The sequence below is a fragment of the Ornithorhynchus anatinus genome, chromosome X1 (assembly GCF_004115215.2).
Source record: "Ornithorhynchus anatinus isolate Pmale09 chromosome X1, mOrnAna1.pri.v4, whole genome shotgun sequence".
In the NCBI taxonomy this organism is placed as follows: domain Eukaryota; kingdom Metazoa; phylum Chordata; class Mammalia; order Monotremata; family Ornithorhynchidae; genus Ornithorhynchus; species Ornithorhynchus anatinus.
Genome location: NC_041749.1, coordinates 47,977,524 through 47,991,242, shown reverse-complemented (window position 1 = coordinate 47,991,242; position 13,719 = coordinate 47,977,524). Strand labels below are relative to the sequence as shown.

General features: G+C 48.8%; 1 protein-coding gene across 2 annotated transcripts in view; it reads right to left on the bottom strand.

The window, feature by feature from the left end:
• Nucleotides 1-2,017: 2,017 nt before the first annotated feature.
• MYOT (myotilin) overlaps nucleotides 2,018-13,719 on the bottom strand; it is a 40,241-nt gene continuing 28,539 nt past the window's right edge. Inside the window, exons 8-15 of one of the 2 annotated variants that reach the window (XM_029051994.2) lie at nucleotides 11,622-11,796; nucleotides 10,667-10,771; nucleotides 7,515-7,564; nucleotides 6,559-6,691; nucleotides 5,525-5,732; nucleotides 4,529-4,694; nucleotides 2,771-2,904; nucleotides 2,018-2,642 (exon numbers count right to left, since the gene is read on the bottom strand). In XM_029051994.2, coding sequence (XP_028907827.2) covers nucleotides 2,470-2,642; nucleotides 2,771-2,904; nucleotides 4,529-4,694; nucleotides 5,525-5,732; nucleotides 6,559-6,691; nucleotides 7,515-7,564; nucleotides 10,667-10,771; nucleotides 11,622-11,796 — 1,144 coding nt within the window. In that variant the 3' untranslated portion in view covers nucleotides 2,018-2,469. The remainder of the gene's footprint in view (nucleotides 2,643-2,770; nucleotides 2,905-4,528; nucleotides 4,695-5,524; nucleotides 5,733-6,558; nucleotides 6,692-7,514; nucleotides 7,565-10,666; nucleotides 10,772-11,621; nucleotides 11,797-13,719) is intronic. The other variant, XM_039910399.1, reaches the window with a different exon arrangement.

The following is a 13,719-nucleotide window of genomic DNA, read 5'->3' as shown; positions in this document are numbered from 1 at the left end:
GTGAGCGAGTCCGCCCCCCACCCTCACCCCAACCCAGGGCGGCCTCGAGGCGGCGCGCGCCGGGCCCGCGTTGGCCCTGACTAACAGCGGGCGCGCGGCCCGCCGGCGGGGGCCGGGAATGGCAAAGGCCGCCGCGGGGGGCCCGGGCCGCGGAGCGGCCGGACAGCCGGAGGGTGGAAGCCGCCGGCCAGCGGCGAACGCCCCGTGAATGCCCAGGGGGAGCGGCGGGGGACGGCGGCAGGCAGGCAGGCGGAGCCGCTTCGGTTATGTTCGAAAACGGACCGGAGCGGCCGGGCCGAATGCCTTTATTATGTGCAGTAGAAGCCAGACCGGGCCCCAGGTTGACAAGGGATAAAAAAGAGAAGGGAGGATCGAGAGGCAGCAACCCAGGGAAGGGCAGGCCACCCCTCCTCCTTCAGGACACTGCTCGACTTCGAAACTGGACGAGTGGCCGCCTTCCGAGGCCAGCGCTATCCGCTAGATTGAACTAGGTTGGGTACGGGGTAGCCATCGGTCCGACCTGACGTGGGAGAAGCTGCTCTTCGGCTGCTCCGCCTTCTGTCCGGTCTGCATCCGGCGCCGGCCACCCTTCCGTCCGGGATTTTTATTTTAAGCATTTGACCTCCCTCCCCCTTGACTCCTGCTGCTCAGTTCCCGGTGACCTGGGAGAGGATTCAGTGGCTCTGGATCCAGTGGTCCCCCTGGTGACATCCTCAAGGTTCTTTCATTTTAATAATGATAGGAATGATAATAATAAAATCACATCTGTTAAACTTTTCCCATGCTCTGTGCACTCCGCTAAGAAGTGGGGGAGATAAGAGACAATCCAGTCCCACACAGGGCTCACAGTCTAAAGAACAAGTCATTTTACAGATGAGAGAACTGAGGCACTGAGAAGTGAAGTGACTTGCCCGAGGTCACCCAGCAGATAGGTGTCAGAGCTGGGATTAGAACCCAGGTCTTCTGTCTCCCGGGCCCGTACTTTTTCCATTAGGCCACACTGCTTCTCGCAGAGAACACTTTTGGATGACCTCACGATGTTGTGGTGTCCTGTTGGATAACCTGTATTACGCCAGTAGCTACATCTGGCTTGGCATGGGGCTCTGTCTGAGATCCACGTGTGCCCTCCGCGGACACCCTTGGGGAGCAGCAAGCGTTTCCAGGGCTATGGCAGCAGTCGAGCACCTGCCTCTTTCCCAAATTCTTCCCTTTTCCTCTCTTTCTTCCCCTCAGTCAATTGTATTTATTTAGGGCTTACTATGTGCAGAACACTGTAGTAAGCACTTGGGAAAGTACAATACAACAGAGTTGGTAGGCACATTCCCTGCCCACAGTCTAGAGGGGGAGGCAGACAATATAAAGTGTGATATGTACAGGTAAGTGTTGTGGGGCTGAGGAGGTGAATAAAGGGAGCAAGTCAGAGTGATGCAGAAGGAAGTGGGAGAAGAGGAAATGAGAGCTTAGTCAGGGATGGCCTCTTGGAGAGATGTGCCTTCAATAAGGTTTTGAAGGGTGCGGGGGTGATTAATTGTCTGTCGGATATGAAAAGGGAGGGTGATCCAGGCCAGAGCCAGGACTTAGGCGAGACAATGCTTCTCTCCACCTCCAACCCTCTCTCTCTTTCTTTCTCTCTCTCTCTCTCACACACACACACCCCCACTACCCACCCACCCACCCCCTGATCCCTGGACTTGGAAACCATCTCGCCACATTCTGGCCAGGATACTATGATACTTTCAGTAGGGAGGGGGCTCTTACTGAAGTAGGTAGAACTATGGGAGGCAGGAAAGGAGGGTGGAAGGCATGGAGGGAGAGCGGCGAGCACAGAGAATCCTGTTGCTGGGTTCTCAAATATTCTGATGCTATTAATGTCCTTGGGGCAGTAAAACCCGACACCATTTCAGCCCCCTGGTCCCCCTTGGCATTGCCAAGGAATGCTTAAAACACAACTGACCAGATGCTTTATTCCAAAGGCCGAACATTTCTGAAATGTAGCAAGGAGAAATAGTCAGAGCCCTTAAAGGGTATTTAAAGCTTTATTTACTTTTGACTTCAAACTCCTGGAACATTCCGATATTCTATACCATTCTGGTATTCCTGCACAAAACAGTACTGTTACAGAAGGTGACAGTGTTTAGAAAGCATTACGAATAAAATAGTCTCACAACCAGCCCTAGGGTTTTTTTAACCACTTAATATTCAACACTTGTCGAATTTTTGTGGGTGAGTGGGTCAAATGATCATATTTCAGAGCAGCTGTCTACAATCCCAAACCCATACAAACAGATTTACTCACCAGAAACTGAGCAGATAGTATGTGCAAGTCAAATTAGAAACAACATTACATACAGTAGGTTGAGGTTGCCTAGTGGAAGCAAAAATCTGTTCGCGGCACCTATGGGTTCATTCAAAGATCGGATGTGAGCAGGCTGTGGCCTAGGGTTCCCAGCAGCTGGTCAGAGTGCTCCGTTACAGCTCTTCGCTTTCATAAAGTCCAGATTGAGCAGCCAGGCGCTGAAATTCTCCCTCAGGGTTAAACGCTTGCTTCACGTCCAAGCCTCTCCCATTGAGTGCTAAGTATTTGCTGAACGTTGGGCGAACCCTGAGTTGCTTAGGGTTTGGAAGAGTTTGGTTTGGAATGGCTGAAACAGACCAGTTGAGAGATAAGTCCAAAGTCTCCCAAAGGCACGTAAGGGTAGGGGTTGTGTACTTTCTATGAAACCTTCTTGGTTTCATTTCTCCATTGGGGATTGAGAGAGCACGTACATACCTGCCACATCCAGTCGTGTGTTGCACGTTGTCACTCCTGCCTCGTTAACTGCAGACACGGTGTACCATCCAGCGTCTTTCTTGGTCACGTCTTTAATCAGTAGGGTGATTCGTCCAGAGTTGTCATGATACAAACTGAAAGAAGCAATAGAAGAAATTTAAAAGTTCCATTTCCGTAAAGTCTTATCCACTATTTGGGGGTGCCCATAGCAGAGATGAGCACCCCAGTGTCTCAAGAGCACAAGGGAATTGTGAGTCTCATTTGCCACTTGCTCACAGCCATTGCAGTTGGGTCCATTTTCTCTGTGGTAATAGTAATAATTGTGCATTTTGTTAAATGCTTACCCTCTGCCGAGCACTGGGGTAGAATCTAGATAATCAGGTCGGACACAGGCCCTGCCCCAAGTGGGACTCACAGTCTAAGGGGGAGATGGAGCAGGTATCGAATCTCCATTTTACAGATGAGGAAACTGAGGCAGAGAGAAGTGAAGTCATTTGCCCAAGGTCACACAGCAGGCAAGTGGCAGAGCCAGGTCCTCTGACTCTCAGGCCCACTAGACCACACTGCTTCTCACCAGGCCAGGCAGTGGGCCAAAAAAGCTCCAGGTAGACTGGAGAGGATCATCTAGCTCCAAGTTCCAGGAAGCCTCCGGAGTTCCCAAGTATTTCTAGCATGGATTTCTTCTCACCATCTACCCTGGGATCATTTTCGACTTAAATGTCCCATTTCCCTGCTTTTCGTCAGGTGTTTTTTGACCACCACAATTTCTCCCTGCCCCCACACTTCCTACCCAAAAGAAGAAGGAGGGATTAAATGGAAAAAAAAAAACTATGGAAAAATAAATGCAAGCACGCACTGCCAAAGTGCAAAGGGTACTTTGGGCTGATGATCATATTCTTAGTCTTGAAAAGACTTGCAAGGAAATGTCACCAAGGCTCAGTCCTGGGGTGACCTCTCGTGTTATGGCCCTGTCTCCGACAGAAGTCAGGCCTAGGCTTTGAGCGAAGCCACAGCCTGAGGCCTCGGCCCTCTCTTCCAACCTGTAATCCCAGCATTGGCAAGATTTCCCGGTCAGAAGGTCAGGCGTAATGCTTGTCATTCTCCCTTTTCTTTCTATGGTATTTGTTAAACGCTTACTATGTGTCAAGCACTGTTCTAAGCACTGGGATAGATACCAGTGAATCAGGTCAGACACAGTCCGTGTTGCACGTGGGGATCGCAGTCTAAGTGTGATGGAGAACAGGGATCAAATTCCCATTTTACAGTTGAGGAAACTGAGGCACAGAAAAGCGAAGTGATTTGTCCAAGGTCACAAGCAGGCAAGTGGCATAGCTGGGATTAGAACCCAGGTCCTCTGACTCCCAGTCCCTGCTCCTTCCACTAGGCGACACTGCTTCCCAAATTTCTCACACCCGGGCCGAAAGGAAAGATTTACACAGGGTTTAGAAGAGGGGGAGAGCATCATTCTTTGTATCAGCCACGGCTGAAGGAAGGAAGGAACTGACTCGTTCCCCTGAGTGACTACTGATCACGCCAACTGGAGAATTAAACACATCCACGCTCTATCCATTGAAAACCCAGCTATTGGCAAGGCCGGGGGGAAGGGGGGCAATCACAAAATCCTGAAAGTGAGTTTTCCAGTTGCATAAAATTTAGGTCCTCATTCCAAAAACATCTTTGAGTAGTCCAGTTGAAAATAAGTAACATCTCCAAATTCAAAAGGGAGGCGATGACTCCTTTCAGAAATATTCGAGATACCTTATCCGGTCGGTGTTGAACTGAACCATTTCGTTGTTTCTTTTCCAAAAAAGCTTTGGTGGAGGGGTGGCCGAGATCTGGCATTCGAGTTTCACCGATTCTCCCTCATAGACCTTTTTGCTTTGTGGTTTGAAGATAAATATGGGTGCCCTCCTGTGCTCTTTGGCTAAGTTGAAAGGAAAAAATGTTGAAGAGGGACAACAGATGTGGCGAAGGAAACTCAATCCAAGTGTTAAGAACAAAGTCCGGGGAGAAATGAGTGGGCCCGAGTTTGGAAGCATGATCCCCACTGTTTCAATTCGGTATGGAGTCCAAGGCTTTAGGGAACGGAACCAACGAACCCGGGGCCATGGAAGCCTCTGAGTTCCCCCATGTGACTTCACCTGGAAGGAAATGCCTGCACTATCTTCAAAGGTAAACTGGAGGAGGGTTGACCTAGAAGCCAGCCATTCATGCTTCATTCTCGAATACCCACGTGACCTGAGCGGATCTACCAACTCTGTTTTACTGTACTCTCCCAAGCACTTAGTTCAGTGCTCTGCACACAGTAAGTGCTCAATAAATACCATTGATTGATCTGTAGGACTCCGACAAGAAGCAAACCTCTCTACTCCCTCAGAGTTTTCTATCCAGGAGCAGCGAACTGCAGTAAAAGGGCAGTCCTGGTTTTTTTTTTTATAACTGCACGTCCAATGTGACATCTGTGTCCTAAGGCAACTCATGAGTGGAGACTTCTAAAACCCACCCCCGTTTCCCAGTGCATCGACGAGAGCACTGAAAACCAGTTTGGAAGGTGGCCATAGAAAGGAGGAAAAATGGAAAATAAGGAGTTTCACCCCGCCTTTCGGTTTCTGTTCCCGGGGGGCACTGAAAAACTTTTCAGGGACGGGAAGCCAGTCAGAGGCTGAAATTCCACTTTAAAGACGTTTGGAGCTCGGGGTGAGGGTTGCAATGGAAATCGCTTCCAGGTGTCTACCTGGAAGCCCCAGATCTTACCGAGGACATCGAGCTGCACCGTAAAGGTGGCTTCTCCTGCGCGGTTCGTAGCAACACAGGCGTAAGCCCCTGCGTCGGAGGCTCTGACCACCTCAAAGATGAGCGAGTGGAAACCTTTCTCAGACACTATCATTTTGTGAAAATCATCTGAGTGAACCGGAGCTCCATTTAAATACCAGGTCACATCGGGAGCCGGCAGGCCGCTCACCTGTGGGGTGAAATGCACACAGGCCCCAGATGGGAGACTTTGAAGACATATTCCGGGATGATCCACTGGCTTAGCTCATCAAGGGCCACTGAGGGGCTTTTGCGAGCAAAGGAGAACAAAGAGTCAGAAAGGCAAAGCATGGGTCTTGAAATTTAATATAATGGTGGGAGGGTCAGGTAGCTGATTATCCCAGAGAGTAAAGTCCAAACTACAGTCTTTGTGGGGAATTGGCTTCCACTGTTTTCCAGAAAAAGTGATCTCTCTCAATCACACTCCACACAGAACAGGTGGGAGACAAAGGAAAACCATCAAAGGCAACAGAAGACAGTATTCAGTGATTTATCCACATTCCTCCATCCATAAATATGTTTAGGCTGTCTCAATGGAACTATAAGCTCTTTTGTGCCTGGAAACGTGCCTTGAGTTTCTGTGGCATTTTCCCCAGTGCTTAGGACAGAGTGTCAAACCTAGCAGTCACTCAATAAATGCCACTGCTGCTTCAAATGTGGCTCGGATTTCCGAAAGAACAAGACAAGGATTATAAGGATAAACCCAACTCTATTTAAAGCCACTCTTGTGCAACTGTCGTAGGTCGGCTTCAGAGCTAGAGGATATTAATAGCGTCTGCAGCTGATGCCGTGAGGTGGACAGAGCCGACAAAGTTTCAGGTGATTCTTAGACGGTGCTATTATGCATAAGAAAAGAAGGCCTCCTGAATTCCCAATCGCAGTAATACAGAATGGGGCATATTCCAAAAAGTTCAGACTTTCATGAGCTGTCTCCCTCCCCGCCCCAGCTCCTCAGTGTTTTTGAACTTTTGTGTTACCTTAAAGTCAATCCTGCAGAATCTTCCCTCTTCAATCGACAGGTTTTCTGGAACTTGAACAAAACGTGGTGGGTAAAACTTCTCTTGGATGGAATCCTGATCATTTACAGCTCCTCGTGAAGATGACCGACTCCTGTAAGACATGTTACAGAGTGATTAGACTGTGATCTCCTTTGTGGACAGGGACCACGTCTCCCACGTCTCTTCTATTGTACTTTCCCAAGCGCTTAGTCCAGTGCTCTGCACCCAATAAGTACTCGATAAATCCCATTGACTGAATATCACTGTGCCCATTGCCCGGCCCTTTACAGGCAATTTTGCAGGGGAGGAGTGTATCAGAGCTGACACTCTCTATGTTTAGTCTGTGTTTCATAGGTCTGGAGCGAGACCCGTAGCAGTGAGCAGTCCAATGGCTTCCTGCATTTTTCTCCACCTCCGCAAGGTGGGCAGGCAGTGTTGCGTACACAAATCACATGTTCCATTGTTAAAAGGATGTCATTTAATGCAGTCGGTTCCACCCCCATGGCTGTTTCCATTACATGTTTGGGCTAGACCGCTATTGCCAAATGAGGGAATGTCCTTTCCAACAGTGCTCGCCTGCCTGGGTTGGGCCTGGTGCTGGGTCAGAAGAAATGACCCTCACAAGGGGCTGTGGCGTCAGCCCGGTGGGAGCACCACCATGCAAGTTTTCATAAACTTGAAGGTCTTCTGGAATACAGCGCCTGCACTACATGCACAACCAAAGAGGGTTGCTATATCAGTGTGGACCAAAACCACCACAGTGCCACCTTTTAAGAGCTTCAGGCCTAAAAATATTGAGTAAGTGGTTACCACCCTCACCATCTCTCCATTTGCTCTTTGACGAAACGCTTGTTCCAGATTTGGGCACTTGGTCCAGTTCCCGACTTTGGTACCAAGTCGGAAACAGCACATCCTTACCGTTCCCCGGACATTACCTTACTTGAGGCGATGGGACCTGCAGTCTCACATTTTCTGAGTTGGGCTGCTTGGAAACAAAATGAAGGGCAACGTCATCACCTTATGCGGCACTCCAAGTGGAGCTGACCTGAGGCGTCGGGTTCAAAATGAACTTTTTGCTGTTTTGGAGGCTGATGCCAGGTGCTCACAAGGTTAGGAGGCCCAGAGTCAGCTGTATGAGGTTGAATTTGCAGCCTACTCACTGTACCTTGATCTCGTCTGTCTCACCAGTGACCCCCTCAACCACATCTTGGCTCTGGCCTGAGACTCCCTCCCCCTTCATCTCTGACAGATCACCACTCTCCATACCTTCAAAGTATTATTAAACTCACAACTCTTCCAAGAGGCCTTCTCCAACTAAGCCCTCATTTCCCCTACTCCCTCTCCCTTCTGAGTCACCCTCGCGCTTGGATTAGTACCCTTTATTCACCCTACCCTCAGCCCCACAGCTCTACGTAGATATCCATCATTGACTTTAATGACTCGCTTCTTCCGGAAACTGCAAGCTCCTTGTGGGCAAGGAACATTTTTGTTGTATTGTTCTTTCCCAAGTGCTTAGTATGGTGCCCTGCACTCACTAAGTGCTCAATAAATACAATTGATTGACCGATTGACTGAGCCAATCCTTTCAGAGTTCTTAACAAGCAGAGCATGGGAGTCTAAAAAATCTGCTAAGCAGTCATAATGGCCAAGGGAAACACCTCATCCCTTAGGAGAGTTAGCCTGATTCCAGATCGATTGCTTTGCACGTTGCTGAGGTTCATTTCCTGAAAAAGGTAGTCAGTTCCCAGATATATCCGAATTGGGAACGAGGGACAGCATGTCCTCCAGGACAGCAGGAATAGAAATGGCATCATTTATGTTGGCAGCAGATGAACTGCTTTCGGCCCGCAGCTTAAAAATGGTCCCAGCAGTGATGAGCGCGTGTTACGCTGGAAAATATTTGAGAGCCTTAGTCAAGGCACTCGAGCCTCAGGCTGATATTCCCCACTTAGGACAGGCGAGCATTCCAAAACTACCACTCACTTATTACGTCCTTCCCCTCAAATTGTACTGGACCCGATGGACCTGAGGACCACAGTCTCACAACACCAGGGATTTATTTTGTAGCTTGGAATTGAGAACCAAGACAACACAACTACAGAATAGGTATCATCTGAGAACTATTTGAGAGGAATCTGATTCTTCTGCCCCTAGCCTCCTGTGTGAACTTGGGCGAGTCACTTCACTTCTCAGTGCCTCTGTTTCCTCATCTGTCAAGGGGAAACTGAATACCTGTTCTTCCTCCCCTTAGCCTGTGAGTCCCATGTGGAACAGGGACAGTGTCTGAGCTGATTGTATTGTAGCTATCCCAGTGCTTAGCATGGCACTTGGTACATAAGAAGTGCTTAACAAATTCCACTGCTATTATCATTACTCTTATTGAACTGCGGTGTTTTGTTTTTACAACAGAGACAACTCTGGGGTTGGTTGGGATCCTGACTAGGACTCTGGAGTAGGTTACACTGACTTCGTTGTTCACTTCCTCTCAGCAGGACTATATCCTGTCAAGAGTCCTAGTTTCATTCATTCCCCTTTATGCAGATTGGAATCCTGAAAAAAAAATCAAAAGCGACCTGGCCCAATGGGCTAGCCATGGGATTGCTCTGGTCATCTCAGTTCCTGGTGGCCTGATCTGCCCAAGGCTAGGCTAGACCACCCTCTGCCCCACTCAGGGGAAATCCCTGGAATCCAGCCAAGCCAACAGAAACAGCAGCCACATCCAAGGCTCAGGAGAATTAAAATGCAAGGCAGTGCTCAGAGGCCCCTGTTCTCTCCCCTGAATCCCTGGGAATTCCAAAACCTGGGTATTTTTGAGAGAAGAGGGGAGGAGGAAGCCTCAGGAAGGAGGAGAGGGTTAATTTCTCTTATTCTACTCTTAACCTAGCATATTCTCCCAAAAGATTAGTTCAGTGCTCCTCACAGTAAATGCTCAGTGAATACCTTCGATTGATGGATAATTGACGGACAGTTCTGTGGCTCTTTCTTTCAGAGATGAGAAGGATGTGCTAAACTCAAACTGGCCAGCCATTGCTGGAGAACCTCCTGCCACTCAACCAATGCTAATCCTCCCTGGGACAGAATTCTCATCCACCATCCAGTCACTGTTTGAGCTAGAATTTCAAACAAAAAAGCCCTCTGAAAAGTATATCCCTGGGCACCAGTGGATCAAAAATACCAAAATAATAGAAAGCAGCTTTCTGGACAAGTGCTCTATTCTCTACATTAGTTAAGTTGGAGAACATTTACAGTCCAGGATCTCTTGTGATATGTCCCTCCCTTTAGTTTAACTTCTTCCCTCCTCTCCGGGAGAGGCACTGGAAGCCAGAGCCGAGAGGTCCGGCAAATTTTACATCTCAAGGCAAATCAGGAAAAGGATAGAGCATGAAGTCAACATCTTCCTTCCTAGAGATGAAGCCTCTAAATGGGTGTTTGATGAGATCAAAGAGCAAATTAGCCAAGGTTCGTTTGTTCTGGGAGTAGATTTCCCAGTGCCTCCATAATAATTAATAATTATGGTACTTGTCAAGTTCTTACTATATGCCAAACACTTAAGCACTAGGGTAGATACAAGCTAATCAGGTTGGACACGGGCCCTGGCCCACAGGGTCTAAGCAGTAAGTGCTTAATACATTTGATTGAATGAATGAATGTCCAGTGATAGATGAGGAAGTTGAGGCACAGAGAAGTGAAGTGACTTGCCCAAGGTCACAGAGCAAACAAATGGTGAAGCTGGGATTAGAACTCAGGTCTCCTGACTCCCAGGCCCAGGCTCTTGCCAGTAGGCCACGCTATCCCCCTCCCCCCACCAACAATTGCTACATCTGCCCTTCTATCTTCCTTGAGCATTGAATACTCACTCCCCAACCCCACAGCACTGATGGCCATATCTTTACACTCTATTGCTTCCTCCTGCCTGAAGTTTATTTTGGTGTCCATCTTCCCCACTAGGTCGTAAGCTCCTTGAGGGCAGGGATCAGATCTGCAAATTCTATTCTTTCCCTGTGGTTAGCTCAGTCCTCTGCCCACAGTAAGTGCCCAATAAATATGATTGACGGATCGATTGATTGGAAAAGGTAGCCCAATTTACCTGAGAAAAGTCCTGTGCTTCATGGTCATTTTGAGTGTCCAACACAGCAGCAGCGTTCTGGGGTCCAAGCAATCTGCGAGCCATCTTCTCCTCATATGTCAGGCGCTTCAAACAAATGAAAGTTGTCAGTGCCTTACTGGTCTTTCAAAAGCTTAAGGACGGCAGATCAAGCATTCCAAATTTACCAAGGCCACGCGATAAGCCAGCGCCTCACATTAGAATTCTTGGGAGAGTTTTGCTCCATGGGTTTGGTGCAGAGAGATGTCCAGAGCTTAGTACAGTGCCTGGTACATAGTAAGCGCTTAACAAATACCATAAATAATAAAGAAATAAAATGTCTCTACAAGGTGTTTTATGTAGTTGCCACTGCCTTCCTCCTCCTTGCCTTGTGCAGACTCTCCAGCTGACAGAGTAACTCCAGGGCCTACAGACATCTTGCCCCATTCCCCAACCCTACCCGCACCATGGGGGAGAAGGGAAAGGTGAAAGGGGGACCTGAGATACAGACATTGTGGAGGCACAAAGGACTGGATATTTCCCCCCTCGGAGGGACCCTTGGTGAATTTACAAGGGCCCAAGCTTCCCCTGCGCCAGAACAGCTGGGACTCGAGGTCCATAATCCCTAACTTATCCAGCTTCATAAACATCATCACAAAGGGATTGGATAGGTCATCTTTCTTTCTTATATTAGGACAGCTTGGATTGGTTTTCATGCCCCAGAGCCTCATCCTCCCACATTGGTTCCACCCACGAAACTCCTTTGAAAAATCAAAAAGAATTGTGTGAGGAGAAAACACAGAGTAGGGATGCAATGCTTCCTTTGCTGGCACTTTTCTACCTTCCCCAGGTTGGGTGAGGCCAAAAGCAGTGTGGCTTTAGAAACTTCCAGTATTTGGGGTATGAATGAGCTGCTCACTTGAGCACATTTAGCTGAATAATTAGTGATTTCACTCACCTGGTTCCCATTGTGGAGGAGGCTGTCCTTGCAGCGCAGTTTTCTTTCCAAATCTTGAATCAGAGCCTCTTTGGATCCTTGTATTTCATGATCAGGAATCTTCAGGATGGGCTTGGCGTTCCCAATTTGCATCGGTTTAGGATTTCCGGCTTGGGTGGGCATTGACTGTCGGTAACTAAGATTGGGAGAGAAGAAAGGAGGGAGGTCGTTGGGTCAGGCCATTTGTTAGGTGCCTCAACGGCCACCCGGAATTCATATTAGATGGCCAAATCCTCTGATGTGAAGGAATGAGCTTAAGATGTAGGGATGGCTCCCTATCAGTAATCATTATGCTCCTGTCTCATCATCTGGACACACCCAGTTGATCATCTTATACCACCCCTAGCCCCTGTAGAGCTGCCCAATGGGGGACCTGGGGCTGGGGGGTGGCCCCTTCTCTTTCCTCCTGACTGCTGGGGGCGCTGGTCCCTGGGGCACAGGGGGTTCATACTCTGAGCCCCCAGTTGGAGGTACAGCCCCTGAAGGGCTGGGGAGCTGGCTGCTTTTCCCCATGGCAGCACTCAATAGGCCATTCTACCACGCTTTTGGTTACTGGTGCTGGATTCTGGAGTGAGAGTGGGAGGAAATGAATGAATGAATCAATTAATCATTGGTACTAACTAAGCACTTAGAGTATGCAGAATATTGTACTAAGCACTGGGGAGAGTACAACACAACAGAGTTGATAGACATGTTCCCTGCCTACCAGGAACTTACAGACTAGAGGGAGAGGCAGATATTAAAATCAATTAAGGCTGTGTATATAAGTGCTGTGGGGATGAGGGTGGGGTGAAGATCAAGTGCTTAAAGGGTACAGATCCAAGGGCCTAGGTGACACTGAAGGATGAGGGAGTTGGGGAAAAGAAGGCTAAATTGGGGAGGGCGTCTTGGAGGAGATGCAATTTTAATAAGGCTCTGAAGGTGGAGAGAGTGGTGGTCTGGTGTATGTGGAGGGAGAGGGTGTTGGAGGCCAGAGGAAGGACGAAGGAAAGGGGTCAGCAGTGAGATAGATGAGATAGGGGACACAGTGAGCAAGCTGGCATTAAGGGAGCTAAGTGTGGGGTCGGTCTGTAATAAGAGATCAGTGAAGTAAGGTAGGAGGGGACAGTCTGATTGAGTGCTTTAAAACCAATGGTAAGGAGATTTTGTTTGAGGCAGAGGCGGATGGGTAACCATTGGAGGTTCTTGAGGAGTGGGGAGGATATGGACTAAATGTTTTCTTTAGAAAACTGATTCAGGCAGCACTCTACTCCTGAAGTGGGAGCTGCAACAGCAGGGTCCGGAGGGGGGTATGGGAGGGCCAGGGGGTTGGGGGAAGCAGTGGGGAGGGGAGGGATGCACACAGCACAAAGGGAGAGAAACATGTGTAGTAGGGTAAGGGACACAAGCGGAAAGAGGGAAACAAGAAGGGGATGAGGAAGAAAAGTCAAGAGGTAGAGGGAGATTGGAGAGCAATCAATGCTCAAGGGAGAAAAGCAAGGAACATGAAAGGGTTTGGAGGAAAAGAAGGGGAAACTGAGAGGAGGGAGGTAGAAGACAGAGAAGGGAGGAAAGATGATAGATACGTGCTTAGTACAGTGCTCTGCACCGTATGTGCCCAATAAATACCACTGACTGAGAAAAAGGAAAGGGAAGGAGGGAGAGATCAGAAAGGGAAGGGAGCAAAATGGGACCCAGTAGGGAATTGGAAATGAGAGAGAGGAGGAGATGGGGGAAGACTGGGAAGGGAGAGGAAGAGGGAAGACAGAAAGATGGGAGGAATAGGAGAGGGGAGGAAAAACCATGTGATGTAGGGGAAGAAAGGAGGAAAAATGAGGGGACCAGAAGAACTACATGGTGGGGAGAGGAGGGAACACTGGGGAACACAAGAACCCCACGATTTTTTCATTGACCTCAGTCAGGCAGCAAGCATTCATAGGGAAAGGATCAGATAGCTCAGAACATTCCTGAAGGATGTTGGATGATGGACAATCACCAGCTGTTTTCCAGCCCCTCAGAGGGCAGAGCAAGAGGAAATAGGCTTGGACTGCAGAAGGAAGAAGGTGAGAGGAATTCTGAC